The 21,871-nt window shown below is 41.3% G+C and overlaps 1 protein-coding gene across 1 annotated transcript; it reads left to right on the top strand.

Annotated features, from left to right (window-relative positions):
• Nucleotides 1-4,007: 4,007 nt before the first annotated feature.
• LOC140922390 (uncharacterized) lies at nucleotides 4,008-12,314 on the top strand. The gene is made up of 3 exons (XM_073372379.1): nucleotides 4,008-4,223; nucleotides 7,365-9,623; nucleotides 11,934-12,314. Exons 1-3 carry the CDS (start codon nucleotides 4,008-4,010, stop codon nucleotides 12,312-12,314), a joined length of 2,856 nt encoding a protein of 951 aa, XP_073228480.1.
• Nucleotides 12,315-21,871: the final 9,557 nt, after the last annotated feature.

Raw genomic sequence — 21,871 nt, 5'->3', positions numbered from 1 at the left:
AGAACTTTTAAACGCCGTGTCTCGATACCTTATTTGCAGCCCAGCCGGTAAATGTTTTCAAAGAATTCTCATCTATTCCTCAAAGAAAATTTGATAATTGTTTAGAAATTTCGATTTCTGTGCCGCGGTAGAAAGAGTCGTAGTCGTACCAGATATTTGATAAGTTCAGATTTTCGTGAAAAACAGAGAGACCTACATAGTTTACATTTTAGACTGCTGGGTGTAGTGTATCGAGCGACTAAACAGCTTAAATACTCTCACGGAACACAACGAGTCAACAAGCACATGGTTCGGACTAACAGAACAACACGACAGGGGTCACGTGACCCCCAACAAGTTCCCAGGACCGCACATTCCTCCCCCTCAAGTTCTTAAACAATATGTTGAATCTCGCCTGGAACTAAATGTTCATTGGGGCAGGAGGGGTCCATCAGTAATAACGCTGTAGTGGTCTTCGCTCCCTTACTGGATATCGTTGCGCCGGGGTGGCAGGGACTAAGCTTGGGTCTTCGGGTGTAGTGGGTGGCTCCAACTCCCCACAGGTTACTTCAGGGCTATTCACATCGGGTATTGCAACCTCCGGAACAACACGTCCCTCGTTGCTATGGCCTGCCCTTTGAGCTGTTGGACTGGGGCAAAGAGGCTCTGTAGTACGAGAAATTAATTGGTCATGATGTCTCCGAACTACCATTCCATCTTCTAGTTCAACTCGCGCAGACAGAGGGCCGGTTTCCTGGATGATAGTTTCAGGGACCCACTTCGACCCCCGGGAGTAGATGCTGACACTCACGGCATCACCAAGCTTCACTCCGCGCGTTCGGCTATGCTGATCATGCAGTTTCTTTTGTCTAGACTGAGCCAAATGCACCCTTGTCGCTACATCCGGTCGCAGCAGATCGAGGTGAGACCTAAGACTACGTCCCCACCGTAACTGAGCTGGAGATTCACCAGTGGTGCTTTGCAGGGTAATCCGGTAGCTTAGAGGAAAACTAGCCAACTTGGTGTCAACAGAACCGTCATCCTGTTTCTTCATCTCTTGCTTAAAGGTCTGTACTGCTCGCTCAACCAGACCATTTGTACTTGGGTGGTAAGGTGTTGAGGTAAGGTGCTTGATGCCGTTTTTTTGCAAAAATGACTTAAATTCACTGCTCACAAAATTGGATCCATTATCGGACACTACAATCTGTGGTAAACCATGTGAAGCGAAAGTTGACCTCATCTTGTCTATGGTCACACTGGAGGTGGCAGAGTTCACACAGTGGATATCCATCCACTTTGAATGGGCGTCAATGATCAGCAAGAACATCTTTCCCATGAAAGGCCCCGCATAATCTACGTGCACTCGCGACCAAGGGCGGCCCGGCCATTCCCAAGGGTGTAATGGCAAACAGGGAGGAGTCTTTTGCTGACTCTGACAAGTAGCACAACCTTTCACCTTCTCTTCTAAATTCGTGTCCATTTTTGGCCACCATACATAGCTCCTGGCTAAACTCTTCATTTTGACTATTCTCGGGTGAGTATCGTGTAATATGTTCAACACCTCTTCTCTCCCTCGAGGGGGTACTATGACCGCGGGCTGTCCACAATTTTATCTTAGTAGCATCTACTGGGCTGGTGTTGATAGTTTCTAGGAGGTGTTCAATGTCCCCTGGGACGGATGTGGACCCCGGGACATCCAAAACGAGTAGGCGACTGACTCCATCCGCATTACCATTCTCATTTCCTGGGCGATACAGCAGTTCATACTCATAAGCTAGCAAAGTCCATGCCCACCTCTGCATCCTGATTGAGGCCATTAAGGGCATGGCTTTTTCAGGGTGTAGCAGCCCCAAAAGTGGTTTGTGATCTGTGTAAATACCATACAGAAATTGGTAGAACTTTTTCACAGCAAAAACTACAGCTAGTGCTTCTTTATTTAGGTGACCGTAGTTCCTCTCTGCCGTAGAGAGTGTGCGCGAGGCGTATGCCACAGGTCTTTCTGATCCAGCTTCCATAACATGGGATAGATAGATAGATAGATAGATAGATAGATAGATAGATAGATAGATAGATTGATAGATAGACAGATAGATAGATAGATAACTTTATTTAAACACGGTTAAGATTCCTTCAGCATGTAGAAAAAAAAAATCTAAGATCTATTATACCTAACTAAACTAACTCTGATTAAAAATATATTCATAAAATTTTAACTACCTAGCTATTTACAAATAAAAGCTGCTTTTCAAGGATGCCTTGTAAAACTGTATTAATGTATGATCTCATTCAAAACTGTTGCGACACAGTTTGCGTTTAAAATCATGTAAAGAATCTGCAGATCTTAAATCATGGGATAGGCTGTTCCACAGCTTAGCTCCGCTATAGGAGAAACTTTTCTTTAAATAATTGGTACGGGGCAGTGGAAGGACTAATTTATTTTCAGTATTCCTCAATCGATAAGAAGTTATTTCGTCACGAGATACAAATTTAGATGTTAGATAGTCGGGAGTCATCCCATGTACGGTTTTATACATCATAATAGCCGTCGATACTTGTCTTTGGTGTTTAAGCTTACGCCAACCCAGTGCCAGGAACAAATCGTCCACATTACAATCAGAATTAGTGGACATTAGAATACGGGCTGCACGATTTTGGAGCCTCTGCAGCTTATCGGAAAGACCAATGCCGCAGTTACTCCATACGACATTACAGTAATCAAAATGCGGTTGAATTAAACTGTCGTAAACATTAATTAATACATTAAAAGGAATAAGATGTCGTATTCTTTTAATTGCACCCAAAGCAGAAGCAATCTTTTTACAAATACTCTGTATGTGGCATTCCCAGCTTAAGTTTTGGTCAATATGCATTCCAAGAGATTTTGCCGTTGACACTTGCATCACGGGATGGTCGTTTATCATAAAAGAAGGAGTTTCAGAAAGCTTTGATAGCTTCTGCCTCGACCCAACTAACATAAACTCAGTTTTAGTCAAGTTAAGGGTCAGTTTGTTAGCCGATAGCCATATATACACCTTGTTTAAATCGTCGTTAACGCAGTCATTTATGAGTTTTAAATCTGCGCTGGCATAGGTTAGGCTGGTGTCATCGGCATACATTCTAGGTTGTGAAAAATGCAAGCAATTAGGTAGGTCATTAATATACAGTAAAAACAATAAAGGTCCAAGAATTGTTCCCTGGGGAACACCACATGTAACTAATTTTGGGTTTGACATTGAGCAATTAATTTGGCAAGTTTGGGTACGATTGTTTAAATACGAAGTAAACCATTCGTGAAAGGAACCGCGTAATCCATAATATTGTAATTTCGTTAATAAGATATGATGATCAACTGTGTCGAAAGCCTTTTTAAGTCTAAGAAGACAACGGCATTGACAAGGCCACGATCAACGTTCACTGCCCAGCTATCGGTAGCTTCGAGTAATGCGGTTACAGTAGAATGTAAAGAACGAAAACCAGATTGGTAACGGGATAGAATACGATTCTCAGTAAGATAGTGATACAACTGGTCGTAGACTACCCGTTCAAATACTTTGGCCACGACTGGGATCACCGATATTGGTCGATAATTGGTGGGATCATTTCGTTTACCAGAATTTTTATACAATGGAGTAACCCTAGCCGACTTCCACTCATCGGGAAAAATTCCTGTCAACAGTGATTGATTAAATATTACAGTAAGAGACTCGGCAATTAGATCAGGGCACTCCCTTAATAATTTAGCTGAAATACTATCTAATCCAGTGGCCTTTGATTTACAAAGTTTTGAAAGGAGAGAATAAATATGAGCAGATGTTATTTCCTTGAAGACAAACTCCTTAGAAGTTCCACAAAGAAACTCTTTGTAGGTTGTATCAACATTCGAAACATTTCGACTAAGCCTTGGTCCAATCTCAATGAAGAAAGTGTTCAACAATTCAGCAACTTCTGCTTGATTGCTCGATTTTAGTCCCTGATATTGAATTTCATTTATTATTGTTTTATTAGATTTGCGGGAAGTCAATTCATTGATGGACAATTCATTGATAGGACTGCGCCAACACCGTAGGGTGATTCATCACAGGATACCACCAGCTCTTTCTCGGGATCATAATGTACTAGTACGTCTGATGATTGAAGCTGGTTTTTGGCTTTATCAAATGCTTCTTGCTGTTCCACCTCCCACTTCCAAACAACATCTTTCCTCAGCAAACTATGTAGTGGTTCCAGAATGGACGACAAGTTACGTATGAACTTCCCATAGAAGTTAAGCATACCAAGGAACGACTTCAGCTCAGTTGTTCTGGATATCCTGAGAATTGACTCAGTGCGTCACGCCGGTGAGTTGTTGAAAACAATGAGAATTCACAAAATGCCCAAGGTTGACCAAGGGCAATGTTTGAAAACGCTTGGGATTTCTAAAGAAGCATTTTATGTTTTTAGGAGAACTAAATCGGAGAACTCGTGAAAATGGAATAAATTTAACACTGTAATGTACTGAGAGATCTACTTTTTTCAAAACATTTCCCGGTTGCCTGATCAATGCCACAAAACACAGCGTACTTCGCTTTCTTTCCAGATTTCTCGCATTTATTTAGTGACTCAGACCACTTTTTCAGGGATCCTTGAGTCCCTCTCACATTCTTCCCAGCTGCAACGCTTGTTGTTTACCATATCCCGATAAACATACGCGAAAAAAAAAACAATGTTTTGACTCAACACTCGGTAAACGCGCATACAAAATCTTTGAATGAGAAGCAAAGTTTGTCTGAGTCATGTGGGGGGTCTTATCAGAGGTAGACTATTTTTAGAATCTGTGCTCAGCGCTATTGGCTGCAACCGAGGACTTTCGGGTGTTGCATAAAATTATGTTTCGGGCATGTCCAACTATCTCCATGGTCTCTCCAACGGAGTGGTTGGAGAGACTATGAATTAACCTTATAAAATATTAAGGTAGGGTAGGTGGGTGAGTGGGTTTAACTTCTTTTGTTTGGGAAGGATTTGTTTTCTAGGCCTTATCTACTGTGATCGAAGAAGATTGCTAATTTTCGGTGTACATATAAGACTATTAACTATTAAAATTTGTTTCACTCTTGGACTGTCAAATTATTTTTCTCTAAGGAATCACTTTCCCTCAAAAGTCCCATGAATGTACCTTAAAGTTAACTGATTAACGTTTATTGTTTTATTCATTTATTAACGTGAGCTTCGCTTGTAGCCCTGGCTAAATCTATATATTACAAAATAAATGCAAAATCTGGTATATAAACACTAACCAAAGTGGTAGTTGAACTGGAACAAAAGAAAAAAAGGGCATAACGACTTTTTCAAGCCACTACTGCGTGGGAGACTAACATACGTTCAGCCATGTCCAAGAGAGGATTGTTTTGCCCCATTTGTTTACAAATGTAATGCTTGGGTTCCGTTATTAACCATAGTTTTTTGTTTTTCAAATAAGGGATTTTTTATTTCTTTTTAAGTTTATTTATTCATTTTCTTTTTGACTCTCACCTCGCACTTTGCACTCCTCATTTTCGGCACAGCCGAGGAAGAATAGGGTGTCAGTAAAACGCCGACTACGGGTCGGTGTCGGGTTTTCTTTTCTAATCTTTTCGTTTTTTAATCTTAATTTCTCTGTCTTTTTAGAGTGGTCTTCGTTTTACTTTAATTTTTTTTTTCGCCCCAAGACTTTCCCGCTCTTTTACGCTCTTTCATGCTAAATTCTGCGTAGCCTCATTAAACAATAATTCAATACATCACTTAGCCTAGTCGTCTGGCCTCAGTTGTTCTAAAGGTGGAGAACGCTATCGAGTGTCAAAATCACTATCCAGGGGATAAAAAAAGTGGTTTCTTTAATACTTATCCACTTGCAACTAGAAATTTATCTACTAGATAAGAACATTGGTCCCGGAATTTTTTTATATTGTTTGGATCCGCTGAGGAAGTGTTTGTGTTGACTGAGTTGTTATGTTGAAGGGCTGTCATGAGCTTTTCACTTTCCATTGAATACAAGAAGTTTTCTAAATAACGGTTATTCAGAGCCACATATTTTTATCATGTCTTTCGGTACTTGTAGAACGAAGCAAGTTGTATTAAGAAAATCGTAATGACTACTTTTAAATCTTACAGCTAAGTCGGGAACTGTAAACCAAGCGCGGCCTCCACTGCAGTGGCGGGAAAACGAAGCGATCCCACTGGTCGTACGATCAGAAGCCATAAATAATATTTTTTCACAGGGAAAAACAATCGTTCGACTAATGAGGTTGTTTCTTGTTATTGAAAGACGATTTTTACATCACTACTTTTCATTGAGTAAATAAACCTCGTTATGTGGCGAGTACTTTCCTTTTTGGGTTTGAATGTCTGAGGTCATATTTGTAGGCAGATATGTGGCATATATTAACTCCACACCCTCTCCCCTAAACTCCTCCAAATTGGCCTTTTCGATGCCTAACTTTTTGAAATATTCAAATCCTTCCATAAGTGGGAGAATAGCGAGTATCTTTAAGAATTGCACATCTAGAGAGTATAAAAATAAGTGACTCACCTTTCGCAGCGTTATTACAAATCCTGTTACGTATGTTATTACAAATCTGGTTGAAAGTTAGTTACAAATCCGGTTACTTATTTTATTACAGATTAGGTTGATTTTCATTACAAATCCTGTTGTTACTACATATCACATTGATTTTCAATACAAATCCGGTTGACATTACAAATCCTGTTCTTTATTACAAATCAGGGTGATACAAGAGCTCTTACGGTGAAATCCGATCTTAACCCTATAACCACACCAAAAATTGCCAAATTGCAAAATCTTGTCAGACGTCTGAATCATCGATTTATGCTAGTTTCACAGTGATTCTTATTGCGTTCGAGGTACGAGAACACAACCCCTAATTTGTGTTTTGGCAGGAGCGCTCCTGTTTTGGTTGTTCTGTGCATTATTGGGTGTCCTGTGCAATTAATAAGAGAGGTTTTTCGAGATTGTATTCGTCGTCGTCGTGACGACACACACTTGCATCGGTTTGAGGCACTTGCTTACGTTTTACCTCACTTTGACGCGCTAACTCACGTGGTGATTCGTGTGTCCTCGGCGTTCATCTTTCAAACGTTTGCTGAGGTCTGCTATTCTGTCTTCGTAAATCGTTCATCTTTTAAAAGTGTGCTGAATCTTCGTAAAGCGTACATATTTAAGAGTTTGCTGAAGGTCTATTAATCTGTTGCCAAAAGCTCAGGACACAGGTTCTTCAATCTGGAAATTCCGTCAACTTTTGAATAAATTTAACCTAAAGAATGTTATCAACAAAGCAACAAGGATCACTGACTCCTCCGCAACGCTAATTGATCTGATAATCTGTTCTGACATTTCAAAAATTTCTCACCAGGGTGTTTGTGACTTGGGAATTTCAGATCACCACTTAATATATGCAGTCATAAATCTCAAAAGGAAACGTCAGAAACCAACGCTCAAAACAGTCTATGATTACAAAAAAGTAGATCTTGACTCATTAAAATCGGACTTTGCTGCTGCCCCATGGAGTATCTGCAATGTCTTTGACGATCTGGACGATGCTACTTGGGCTTGGGAGTGTTTATACAAGGATATCATGAAATCTCATGTTCACGCTCGACGCGTAAAGATAAGAAGAGGAAGCCTACCTTGGATGAACTCATCCATACGTAAAGAGCTAAATAAACGCTATAAACTGCTTCTTAAAGCACAACAAACACCTAAGGGCTCACAAGCCTGGACAGATTATAAGAAGGCAAGAAATCACTGCACTAATCTCCTTAGATCAGCAGAGTCAAATTACTGGCTATCAAAATTTGACGAGACGACCTCTGCAAAAGATTTTTGGAAGACCGTAAGATCTTTTGAGGGAAAGCTAACAACTACAAACATCGGTCCAATTAAAGATAATTCTGGAGTTATTCACTCAGACGACACATCAAAGGCCAATGCTTTAAATTTCTTTTTTGTCAATGTTGGAAAATTTCTTTCGAAATCAATACAAGACTCTTTAATAAACTCTCCTTGTCAGTCTGCAAGAAATAACAGTGAAATCCCTGTTCTTTCTCTCTCTAACATAGCCCTAAACAAGGATCTTCTGAAATCTTCTCTGAAGTGTTTGAAACCTGGCAAGGCAAGTGGACCCGATGATATTTCAAGCAGGGGACTGCGCCTTATTGGAGATGTATTTTTGGACTGCTTTATGCCACTGGCTCAAAGAAGTATTTTGGAATGCAAATTCCCAAGCCAGTGGAAGCAGGCACAGGTGAAATGTCTTCACAAGAAAGGGAGCACTCTCGACTGCGGAAATTACAGGCCGATCTCCCTTCTCAGCATTCCGGGCAAGCTATTAGAGAATGTTGTAAGCCAACAACTTGACAACTTCTTATATGGCAACAATCAAATCTCTTTGAATCAATGGGGCTTCAGAAAAGGAGGCTCACCTGAACTTCTTTTACTCTCACTAACAGAACGATGGCGTTTGGCCCTGGATGAAAGCAAGGTTATTGCCGTAGTCTTCATTGACTTTCAGAAAGCGTTTGATTGCGTCAACCATACAGTTCTCATGGATAAATTACACTCTATAGGCATTAGTGGCTCCTTTTACGATTGGCTCCTAAATTACCTCGAAAATCGTAAACAATTTGTAACTGTAAATGGTTCTAACTCAGAATTGTTGGAAATAGATACTGGTGTGCCTCAGGGGTCTTTACTCGGTCCCAGATTTTACAGTATTTACTCGAATGATTTACCTGAAGCCACAACGAATGCTTCTGTTGAAATGTTTGCGGATGATACTGCAGTTTTTTGTATTGGAAATACTGTTGATGAAGTCTTATCTAAAATTCAGAAGGCGATCGCCGACTTAAACAAATGGGCTAAGGATAACTTCATGACTATTCATCCTGCAAAAACCGAATTGATGTTGTTATCTAAATCACAATTCATCGGGCCCTTACAGAAAATATGTTTAGGGCAAAAGGAGTTGTCCTTTGTTTCTAACTCTAAATGTTTAGGGATTCAAATCGACAATAAACTCTCCTGGTCGCCACATATCAAATCCTTGAGCAAACGTTTTTCAGCAAGAGTGAAGAAACTGAAACACTTAAAAGGTCTCGACAGTCGCATCTTAGAGTCAATTTATTTCAAAGGTATCATTCCAAGTATTACGTATTCAATTGCATTATGGGGATCTTCAAAATCTCTTCAGACCCTGGAGGACATTCACATCGGAGCAGCGAGATTTATTTTTAACATAAAGGATTCTACTCTTAGCACTGAGGTCCTGGCAGCGACAAAATGGAAGTCTTTATCATACATGTACAAAAAGAGGATTGCAACCATATCTTATCAAGCATTTTATAACAGGGCTCCGGCCGGTATAAATTCTCTATTTATTAAACATTCTCCATTAAGAAATCTCAGGGACAGTCTGAAACTATACGTGCGTTGCCCTAAAAGTGACTTCCTTCGATCTTCCTTCTCTCATCGTGCGTCTATTCTATGGAATAACTTACCCATGTACTTAAAGAACAAACCCAAAATTGGTTCTTTTAAATCTGCTCTTAAAGAAAAATCTGACATTTTAGATAAAATAACATTTAATGGGTTACAGGGAATAAATAAAGATATTGTAAATTATATATATTAAGGCAACAGTCAATTAACTGTTGTTTATATTGCTAGGTATTTTTTTTTATTTTTCTTTACTCATTGTAAATAATTCATTGGTTTTGTTAATATTATTAGTTACTTTTTTGTACATACTTTTTAGTTTGTAGGTCCACATCAGCTCTTTAGCTGCCTTTTTTACTGACCTACATGACAAATAAAGTATGTATGTATGTATGTATCTGTGTTTAATGAATCTTCCAAAGCGTTCATCTTTCAAAAGTTTACACCCTGAGTAAAATTTTACTTTGGATTAAGCCTTCATATTTTTCTTTGGAAAATGCGTGCTACTCCTGGTGCATGCATCAAACCGGGTTGTTTAGCTCGGCGTCCGTTGTGCCACGAAGTAAATTTACAGGCGAGTTGTGAAGCTCAGCGTCTGTTGTGCCACAAAGTAAATCTACTGAGTTGTGTAGCTAGGCGGCCGTAGTGCCACAGAGTAAATCTACCGAGTTGCGTACCTCGGCGGCCGTTATTCCACAAAGTAAATCTACCGAGATGTGAAGCTCGGCGGCACCATTTGATCATGACTTGTGATATTTTCGGCACTGGCCAAAGCAAACAGCTCTATGTTATTTATTCGGAAAAATGTGACCAGCCCACAGCAGCGCCACTCAAGCCACTGAAATCAATACACTCGACCAAATTACTGGAAAAGTTATTGACGTGAGCCGCACACACATTCCACTGAAGGCTTTGATGATTCCCTTGAAACGTGTGAAATTGAGAGGTGTAGTGTAAGTGAACCAGTGTTCAAACACAACACTGTGCCCCGACATTCACCTCAAAAATCTGGTCTTAGGTCGCTCTTTAATATCACCACAAGTTAAGAAGACTTACCAGTAACGGTTTCCGGCATTTTATAGTAAATTTCAGTAATTGTCTACAAGTGGAATTCCCACTACTAAATAAAATTAATGATTACATCTAAAACTTTGTCAACTGATTGCTTTTTAACATTACCTGGGCCGGGCTTTTCAAAGCTAAGATAACCCAGGCGAGTAGGGTTAGTGCGAAATTTGAACTCAGATGTGAAAGCTTCATTTTGCTAACAAGTTGATGATTGGACGCTCTTAAAAATAACTGACAAAAGTATCCAAAGAAATGTTTTTTAACAAAAGAAAAAGAAACCCGGGTTAAGCGCTGATCGGCCTTCAAACAACTGCGCCCTGTAGAACATCTATTGCGCCAGTAAAACAAAAAGTTCTTTTTACACGCCCGAAGCACTCTGGCCAGTGTCTCGTCAAATAACAAGCACTTGAGACGAACCATACGACATCACGCTGATCACTAGCCTTCAAAACCTTTTCATTATCATACACAGTTTAAATCGAGGTTTCGCTGTACGCAACCCTTACGTTCAAAATATGCCATAATCATAGTTATCTATCGCAAGAACCATCCACCCTTTCCCCTCAACTGCTACCTGTACGCCTAGCAAACATATCGAACGCACTCTCCTAAGCTCCGATTACTAGCAATAGCATTATTAGCAATATTTGGAAGCTCTAATGCTGAAAATTTGATTTAGACCTATCTCTAGCCAAAAACCCGCCAATTTGTAGCATCGCATATGAGGGTTAGGAGGGGTCGTTTTTCTTCGTTTTGCGGTGCTGATCTTTAGAGCGACATTTTTCCCATGACGGCGCACAAATTGGACAAATTGCAAAATCTTGTCAGACATCCGGCTCTGAATTATCGTTTTAGGCTAGTTTCGAGTTCCTTATTTAGCTTATCATTATAGCAATGTATGGAAACTCTAACGCTTAAAAATTAATTTAGCCTTATCTGTAGCCCAAAACCGGCCAATTTGTAAAATCGCCTAAATGGGTTGTGAGTGGTCGCCTTTGTTGGTTCCGCGGGCTGGTCAGTAGAGCGACATTTTTGAGCTCTTACGTTGAAACACGTCTCTGAATCATCATTTCCTGCTTGTTTTACTGTGCTTATCATCATAGCAATATTATGGAGCTCTTACGGTGAAATCCAAACTTAACCCTAATACGAAGCAAAAAATGGACAATTCGCAAAATCTTGCGATGCTTATCATTATCGCAATGTTTGGGAGCGCTAACGCTCAAAACCGGCCAATTTGCAACATCGAATAAAGGGGTTGTGAGTGTTCGTTTTTGTTGTTTCCGAGGGGCTGATCAGTAGAGAGACATTGTAGAGCCCTTACGGTAAAAGAGCCGTCAAAGAGGTAGGAAAGAACAAGATATTGCGTAAACAAGTCCGAGATTGCTTGAGTCAGCAAGATGTTTATACTCTTCTAAAGCCCGGGCGAAGATGCCACAAGAGAAGAAGAGTCATCGTTCCTGGAATAGATGCACAATTTCAAGCGGAATGGGTGGATCTTCAAAATCTCGGTCGCTACAACAAGGACTATAAATACTTACTGACATGTATAGATATCTTGGGCAAGTACGCTTTTGTGTTGCCTTTGAAGACACAACAGGGTGAAGAAATTGATCATGTTGACGTCCAACAGTCTCGAATAGCTAAAGACGAACAAGACGTAAAAGCAATGTTTGATCTTCTTGAAAGCAACTGGACCAATCCATTCAGCAGTTACCAGCCCCTCTTAAGTATTTCCACGGGTGCCACTGTTTCTCCCGGAGTTGAACGTGACCTGAGCAGAGCGTACCTAGAAGGGTAGTCCGCCTACCAACAGTTCAAGATGGGACTCCTCGAGCCAGAGAAACCACCAGTGAATCTCCATCATACACTGACAAAGCAAAAGTTAAAGACCTTCAGTGATTTTAAAGCTAATTTATACAACAGGATAAATTGGAGTTAATGTGATAACTTCCTTTCAGGGGTCACTTCCTGCATGCAACCCCTGTCACACTAATTGTTTCGCTTAGTCAATTAGATGCCAGCTATCACATGTACAGTTGATGCCCATATATTTTCGCGCCTGGAATTTTTGCTAAGCTGTAATGACGAGATCACCGTTTAGGAAGGGCTACCTTGATCTTCCACCTGCATACAAGCCGTACGCGTTTGAGTTTTTCTGGACAGATCTTCCACGAAGAGATGTTGCACCGCCGCTCTTGGTCAAACTCCGTCCTTGGAACATTGATCTACAATCGTGCGACCCTCCTGTCGAATGTCGCTGCTTTCTCCTCTTCTTGAACTTTCGATATCCTCTCGCATGTACCGTCACTTTAGCCGTTTCGACTCTCTCGGCTGGCACTTCACGGTCAAGGTTCCTCCGCAGCAAATCATCTTAGCCCATTGTGTCTTCCTTTGGGATCAGAGTTGCTCTCTCATGATTCAGGTGCGGTATTTTTCTGGTTTATTGATAGTTAACTTAATATTCTTATTATATTGTGCCTCGAACGACATCTGTTTTTGCAATATTGCGTGCATGTGACTGTACTGAGCGCTTTGAGATATGGAAAGTTATTTTGGAGTTCACTTACTGTATTATAAAGGAGGACTTGGCGCCGCGGCCTCTGAAATTCACTTTATTCAAGTCCCGGGGATTCAAGTATACATGTCCGTGCTTTTATTATGCTCTTACTATGGATTAAGAAAGAATACGGACTGTTAAAATCAAATCTGTGACGATTGGGTCTTCGAGGTTTTTTCAAATAATGGATTGAATTTCAGTTTTAATTCTATATTTACATCTAACATATTATGAATTGAGAATGATACATGACAGAAAATCATCAAGGTCGGTTTCATGCTTCGCACGTGCGGACTGATCCTTTAAAAAGGCGCGTTTTACAGTATTCGAAAATCAAAAATTTCCTTCGTTCTCCGGATCATAAAGAGGAATTATTTCTGGTTTTCAGTGTCACGCCATTCAAAATAGATCAAAATAAAAATCAAAACCGTTCAATAAATAAAGTCTTGCATCTGGGAAATGAAAGTAGGTACATATACAAAGACCCTCACCAAGATTCAGGTCAGAGGAATATTTCGTATACGAGATATCCGAAGAAATGTTTTACCTAAACTTATAGAGATTTGTATGGAGACGCCATGCTGGAGCTCACCTGGATGAGCCCAACATGGCGGACGGAAACCAACAGAAACATCTGTTACCGAGTTTTGCTACAAAAGCGTGAATTTATCCTTCGAGAAACTCATAAACATGAAAGTAATACTTTTTCTAATACATGAACTGTTTAGATAGCAAAATTTCCTGAAATAAGTAATTTTTTTTAACCTACATGACAGCTCTTTTGGCCGTCATGTAAATTCCGCGTCATGCAAAAGCTTAGAAATTCAAGCCTATTCTATCACAAAACCAAGAACCCTTTTGAAGCAAAAATTTGTATGAAAATTAGTTTTCAGCTGCTCTAATGCATCATGAAAGCAAAATCTCAGTAGGATCGATAGTTTTTTAGTTTGAATTTTAGTGATGTCATGTGAAAACCAGCAATAAGCTAAAATTTTCAGGGATTACCACCTCTCAGAGCCTGGGGATCAGGACCTCAGAGAGAGGATTAGGACCTGGTTAATTAAGCCTGGTTGTTAAGTTGTTGTTGCGTGATAATGTTTTTATTAGGTGAGTCCTCTCGTTCGGAGCTCACCTTTCTTTCTTGTTGTGGTTGTCCCCAGGGGGCCTGGGAATTAGGATCCCAGAGAGAGGATTAGGACCTCTCTGTAGCCTGGGGACTTGATGGCGTGTTGTGGTTGTCCCCAGGGGGCCTGGGAATTAGGATCCCAGAGAGAGGATTAGGACCTCTCTGTAGCCTGGGGACTTCATGGTTTGTTGTGGTTGTCCCCAGGGCACCTGGGAATTAGGATCCCAGAGAGAGGATTAGGACCTCTCCGTAGCCTGAGGACTTGATGGTTTGTTGTGGTTGTTCCCAGGGGGCCTGGCAATTTAGGATCCCAGAGAGAGGGTTAGGACCTTTCTGTAGCCTGGGGACTTGATGGTTTGTTGTGGTTGTCCCCAGGGCGCCTGGGAATTAGGATCCCAGAGAGAGGATTAGGACCTCTCTGTAGCCTGGGGACTTGATGGTTTGTTGTGGTTGTCCCCAGGGGGCCTGGGAATTAGGATCCCAGAGAAAGGATTAGGATCTTTCTGTAGCCTGGGCACTTGATGGTTTGGTGTGGTTGTCCCCAGGGCGCCTGGGAATTAGGATCCCAGAGAGAGGATTAGGACCTCTCTGTAGCCTGGGGACTTGATGGTTTGTTGTGGTTGTCCCCAGGGTGCCTGGGAATTAGGATCCCAGAGAAAGGATTAGGACCTTTCTGTAGCCTGGGGACTTGATGGTTTGGTGTGGTTGTCCCCAGGGGGCCTGGGAATCAGGATCCCAGAGAGAGGATTAGGACCTCTCTGTAGCCTGGGGACTTGATGAACGCATGGAAAGGAGTGAGAGGATTACCACCTCTCAGGGCCTGGGGATCAGGACCCCAGAGAGAGGATTAGGACCTCTCTTTAGCCTGGTTGTTGTGTTGTTGTTGCGTGATAATTGTCTCATTGGGTGAGTCCTCTCTTTCGGAGCTAACCTTTCTTCTTGTGGTTGTCCCCAAGGGGCCTCAGAATGTATTATTGTCATTGTTTCAATAATTGGGTTGAAAACATAAATTATACATTTACTTTTAGTAGCTTACAAACAACAACCATGAGCATGTGTATTCCGATTTATCTATAAGGAATTGTTTAAAATTTTGTCAATATATATTGGGTTCTCACATCTCAGTATCTGGCCCTGACTTGATAGATACACCAGTTGCATCCAGGTTGTGTAATTAGTCAATTAATTGTGCTTAATTTACAGACTGATCCTTTGTTTTGTTATTTGTTATTGCATATCTCCTCATCTGCTGTGGAGGAAGTCTTAGACCGCTGACCAACTTGCTGCTGTTCCTGGTTGAGTCCACAGCTGATACCTAGTCGATGGGACATTTGCCCAGTCTAATCTTACACGCAATGTTCAAGTACCATGTGACCATTGTTTCAAGTGACATTTGACTCTGGAAATAGCCCTACAATTCCTGTTGTTTGTCTATGGGGAATACCCCTTTGGGGTATTTGTGGGGATGAAGTGCTCTCATACAGGTCACACTTTGCCCCATAGACTCTTGTTACTCCTTAAACCGGGGAATTAGACATCTAGAGAGGTCTTTCCACCTCTCCAGTACCCAAGTGGGATTATCACCTCCACTCACAACCTTGGGGGATCATCAACCCCTAGAGAGGATTATCACCTAGCTTCTCACTATCCTGGGGGATTATCACCTCTTACTATCCTGGGGGATTATCACTCCCTAGAGAAGATTATCACCTCTCCCATTGTAGATTTCGGACTGTTACACCAATATGTAAAGAAAAGTGACCTGCTGTCCATATTAGGAGTACTTCACCCCTTACCCCTTTTTCCCCATAATAATTCTGGTCTAGTTGCTTGCTTTATCTAAGGGGTTATGGGTTCAGAGCATTAAAGCTAATTTATACAACAGGATAAATTGGAGTTAATGTGATAACCATAAACCCACCCTTAATAGTAGTGGAATCAGCTCACTTCCTTTCAGGGGTCACTTCCTGCATGCAACCCCTGTCACACTAATTGTTTCGCTCAGCCAATTAGATGCCAGCTATCACGTGTACAGTTGATGCCTATATTTTCGCGCCTAGCTCAGCAAAATAGCACTTCATATTCTTCTTTTCGTGGAACAAAATCCCATCCCACCCTCCCTTATTACTGCTTGATTCTCTCTGCTGGTTTTCTTAAGGTTTTATTTATGAGGTCTTTTCTATTGTTGAAAAATTTAAGAAGCTGCTTATACTTTTTGCAGTCACACGAACTACTGATCTTTGTTCTTTACACTTTGAATTAATTGGCAATTGTCAAGAAGATATGGCAGAAAAGAGGTGGGGTTTCTACTGAGGGGAATCATTGTACCCAGCATCCTAACATGCTTGTGCACTTAGTTACTTTGGGCCTTATTTTGATTATTAAGTTGATCAAAGTTTAATTGCCATTTACTTACAACTTCTATTAATATATTTTCGTCTAACCTCTCTCCCTCGAGGTTCATGTTAAGTGTCTGGCTCTACTTTCGGAAGGGTTCAGGTTTCCTTCAAAAATAATTGAGGGTTTTTCCTGACGGGCAGCAGGCACGCAATCGTAGCTTAAATTAGTGATGATATCTGTATTGAGAGTCGTTGGCAATAAATAAACATGGGTTCGGGATGAAGTGCTCCCATACAGGTCACACTTTGCCCCATAGGCTCTTGTTACTCCTTAAACCGGGGAATTAGACATCTAGAGAGGTCTTTCCACCTCTCTAGTACCCAAGGGGGATTATCACCTCCACTCACAACCTTGGGGGATTATCACCCCCAAGAGAGGATTATCACCTCTCACTATCCTGGGGGATTATCACTCCCTCGAGAGGATTATCACCTCTCCCGTTGTAGATTTCGGACTGTTACACCAATGTGTAGAGAATAGTGACCTGCTGTCCATATTTGGAGTACGTCATCACTTACCCCTTTTTCCCCATAATAATTCTGGTCTAGTTGCTTGCTTTATCTAAGGGGTTATGGGTTGAGAGCATTAACAAAACCAAAGATGTGAAGAAGAGCAAAGGTAACAAGAGAGTACTCCGTGCTGATCTTAATTTGTTTGCGCGAATAATAATCATGGCCGAAAGTCGACAGCTTCAGATGCAGGAGGTTCTCCTAGGGGTGCTAGAGAACGTTCGACAGGATGAACGGCTAGCCCTAAAATGTGCGGCTAAAGAGTATCTACGCAGGATATCTATTATATGGTCCAGCCCCCTATCTGATTGTAACCGTGCACAGGCAACTAATTGCTGCGGAGCGACCGAAGGGAGCGAGCAGAAACATAATCAGGATTTAAAGGAAATATATAAGGGGCGACGAATTCTCGAATTCATCACTTTTTACCACAATGCATTGCATTTAACCACACTTTTTACCACAATGCATTGCATGTAACCAAAGTGCATTGCGCCACGAACAACACAAATAAAAACACGGGGAAGTAGTGCATCGTTCGCTGCTCAGTTCTACAGCACGGTTAGAGGTCTTACCAAATTTTAAGACACGCAGGAGTCTTTCAGATGAGTACGATGGTTAACTTAGGGAGTGGATTTCAATTCAAGAGCCTTTGACTCGTCCAGGTGTTAAACTTGACGAGAAGATGAGCATTTACTCTTCGACTCCGCAACACGGGGGATAAACAAATTCCAGCTTGCTAGAAGGTGATGTGAAAGTGAGAAACTGTCATGCAATGCTATTCTTAAGAAACTGTATGAGCCGAAAATGGATGTGATTTTGACCATTCGCTTCAAAATAACAGCGGAAATTGAGATAACAAAACATATGTTTTGTGTCCTACTTTGCAGACCAGGACGTGTATCGGCGTTTTGAAAAGCATAATTATGTTCTTTCATTCATTCATTGCCGTGGAATATGCGTTTACATTGTTTTTTCACTGTTAATAGAGGATGTTAGCATCGACAACGAGTACGAGTTCTAGAACGAGATCAACGATTTTGAGTACTGCGCATCCGTTCTGCGCATCTCCACGTTTTCAAGTCGTCCTGTCAAGTTGCACTACGACGAGTTCTCACCAAAAACTCGAAGTGGGTAGAACGACTGAGAAGAGCTGGTTTTCAAAGGTAAATTCCGATCGTTTGATGCAGTTTCTTTTCGTTTCTAGCCTCTCTTTATCATCTTGAACATTCCTTATATTATGTTTTATGTAAAATACTGCTTTGAAGTCGAGGAAAAGCAACCTAACGCGATATTTCCTACACAGAGTAAATTTGCATTTACCCGGGAAAGTTTCATGTCTCTCCATAGGCCTCACAGGCTCACGAAATAACCCCGAAAATTGCCATTATTTGGTCGAAAATATCCCAACAGTCGAAGATATCAATAAAGAATACTTACTTCTTTATCCAGTGTGGTTGTTGTGTTGAATTTGATGGGAGAATACACAGCCCTTCCTCTGTATAGGCCGCTGTTCGATTTTCGCATACAAATTTTTCCGGTAGACGCAAAATACGACCAAGGTAGGGAATGACCTTGTCGCTAAAACGAAAGCGGCTGAAGCACTCTTCCTCGGAAACTTCATTCAGGTCGAATCTTCGATACTTTCCATGCTCAAATACAGGATAATCTGTGCTGTTTACATCATATAAAGCACAAAATTCTTCTTCGTCCAAAAAACCTTCCATGTAACTGAGTAACAAGCAGTCTTGAACGTTTTTTAGAGTCAAGATTTTTTGTTTTCCAAATTGTTGTGGAAGCGCTACCTCGACTCAAATTTGGCGCCCAGTCATGCGGAATCCCATAATTTTATTTTCTATAAACTCGAACTCGGTGTCATCGCTAACATAGAAAGCTGAGAAAACGACTTCGAGTACGAGTACGGCTTGAAGTCGTTCTCGTACTCGTACTCGTTGTTGATGCTAACATCCTTTAATGCGGCCGGCGATCATCTTGCCGGCGGAAGTTTCATAGAAAAGGAATAAAATGAAACACTTTTCCCAGGAATCACGTAATCAGCCTCTTTGGTGTAATGGTTAGGTGTAGTCGCGTCGAGTCGAAGGTGCCGGGTTCGAGTCCTACCGAATTATTTATTCCTACTTTCTTTTTTTTTCCGTTTTTTGTGTTGTTGCTTTCTATAAATATATAGCTAGAGTTGATAACCACTTGATCATTTTCTAAACAACGTTCCCACGAGTTCTTTCTATAGACTGATAGTAATTATTCTAGTACTTTCCAACATGTAAATAGGACATTTAATGTCATTTTTTATTCTTTTAAGTCTCACTGCCTAACGAATGCCAGTATCAACAGAACGTGCCGCAGCATTACTATCTTTTAGATACCCTAGTCAGTATGCACTCCCGGTGCTGCGGTACTTAATGTGGACACAGCATTGGACTCTATCAAAGTTAAGAGATGTGGACAGGGCAGCTCGGAAGATCATAGTTGACAACGGTGGCAAGCACCCAGCTAGCCTAACTTCTTTGTTATATCTACCGAGGGAAAGGGGGGAGGGGTATGCGATCAGTCGAACACGAGAACAAGATCACTAAAATCAAATCGCTACTGAAATTGTATCAGAATTCGGACAAGACTATGGAAGCAGTTTGAGAATTTGAAGAACACGCCATGGCATCAGGCGTGAAGATTCTGTTTTTTGAGCTCCTGCGAGAGCATGGGTTACCAGAAGAGGTTACACCATGGTACTCACCGGTGATGCCAAAACCAGCCTACCAGAACACCACGAGTGAGGCGTTTTGGGATATTCTTATCTATGCAGAACACAACGAAGTCAGAGCAAATCGGATCGAAGCGCGACTTGTCAGCCACGAGAGGAAAGAAGTCTGCGCAATTGAAATGAGCTGCCCATGGATTGAGAGTAGAAAGATGAGGAAAAGACACTCAAGTATGGGCCCATGATGTGGGAGCTGAAGCAGAGATACAATGGTTACAGGGTTGAACAGTACAACGTAATAATTGACGTACTGGGTGGTTACTCTAAACACCTAGAGAAGTCGGTGAGGAAGCTACTAGGAGAGAGCACGGGGCGTAGTTGAGCGGATGCAGATGTCGGTCATCTCAAACACTTTAAACATTGCCAGAATATTTAAGATAAATACTTAGGGCGCTTAGGACACCAGATTTTAGGGTTTTTTTCTCCAGAAATCCAGAAACACAAGTGTCGCAAAACCTTATTTTACTAATGTTTTTAAGTAGATTTTACAGAGTCAGATCTTCTTATTCTTGAAATCAAGCGTGTGGCACGGTTCTGAACACGTTGCAGCTTGTCTATTTCTCGCTTGGGTAAAACACAGTATAAACTGTTACAATAATCCAAGCGCGACGTAACAAAAGCATTGACCACCATCTTAAGGTAAAAGGTTAAAGATCCCTGCTCAGATACTTCCTTCATCTGCCAATGAATCGAATAGTATCGAAGTATAGCCTTTTCGCATGTTTCATTAATATGATGACTAAGATTGACCTCTCTATCTAGGTTGACACCAAGATTACAAACTCGGTCTGATGGTTGTACTCTAGCATTGCCAATCAAAAAATCACTGCGAATTGGGTTCTCACACTAACTTATTGATGGTGTTCCATTCTATGATTTCACTAATACACTTCTGAAGGGTGTTGAGGGCAGGACGTTGATCATGAGGGTCAATAGTTATGTAGAGTTGAGAGTCATCTGCGTAGAACATAGAATCTAGGTTATGAGCAGAGATTATGTCTTGAATAGGTGCTGTATAAAAAATAAACAAGAGAGGACCGAGTATCGAACCTTGCGGAACTCCACATGCTAATCTCCGACTGGTAGATGTTGTGTTACCAATAGTAACGGATTGTATCCGACCAGTAAGATAAGACGAAAACCATCTTAGCACTGTGTGGGAAAAACCGAAGTATCTACTCAGCCTGTCCAAAAGTATAGTATGGTCTAGGGTGTCAAATGCAGCTGACAAATCAAGCGTGACTAAAACAACATCTCGCCACAATCAACAGTCCTAAGAACGTCATTCGTTACTCGCAGAAGGGAGTCTCAGTGAAGTGATGTTTACGAGAGGCGGATTGCATAGAAGGCATAAATAGATTATCCTCCAAGTATGAATGTCTGAACCACGACAACCTTGTCAATGACTTTTGCTAGGATTTGCTTATGATCTGATGTATATGAGCTTCTGTATGCTATTTTCTGTGCCAAGAAAGGTGAGGCGGAATCACACCAGCTATCTCCGTTCACGGACTACATAAAAAAGCACTGCCAACGAGCTAATTATCAAGCTGCAGTCAGGAAGAACTCTCTTCGCAATAATGAAGTGCCAACTCCGGTGGGCAAAGGCTGGTTTCTCGAAACCCATGCACACGGTGAAAGACTTGAAACCGACTGGATGGATGGCTTTCCTGCACCAAGAGCAGTGATCGAGCTAATAGCATGCACTTACAAGAAGTCTTGCGATGAAACCACGTGTGATTGCATCCTTAACGGCCTAAAGTGCTCAAGCTTCTGTAGGCTAACAACGTGCTCTAACCAGCCAGAGGAAGATGGAGACGTCATTTTAGAAGCAGTTAATGATGATGAAGTTTTCCATCTGGACGTAGAACTAACTTTTTGAACTGTTGTTTTAATGCCTAAGATGTCTTAACTGCATAGCCCTTGTGCCAATTAGTATGAGGCACTGATTACAGGCAAACGGTTTTGCAAGGGTCATGTACCGGTA

The sequence above is a fragment of the Porites lutea genome, chromosome 13 (assembly GCF_958299795.1).
Source record: "Porites lutea chromosome 13, jaPorLute2.1, whole genome shotgun sequence".
NCBI classification, from domain to species: Eukaryota; Metazoa; Cnidaria; class Anthozoa; order Scleractinia; family Poritidae; genus Porites; species Porites lutea.
This window is presented reverse-complemented; position numbering and strand designations above follow the sequence as displayed.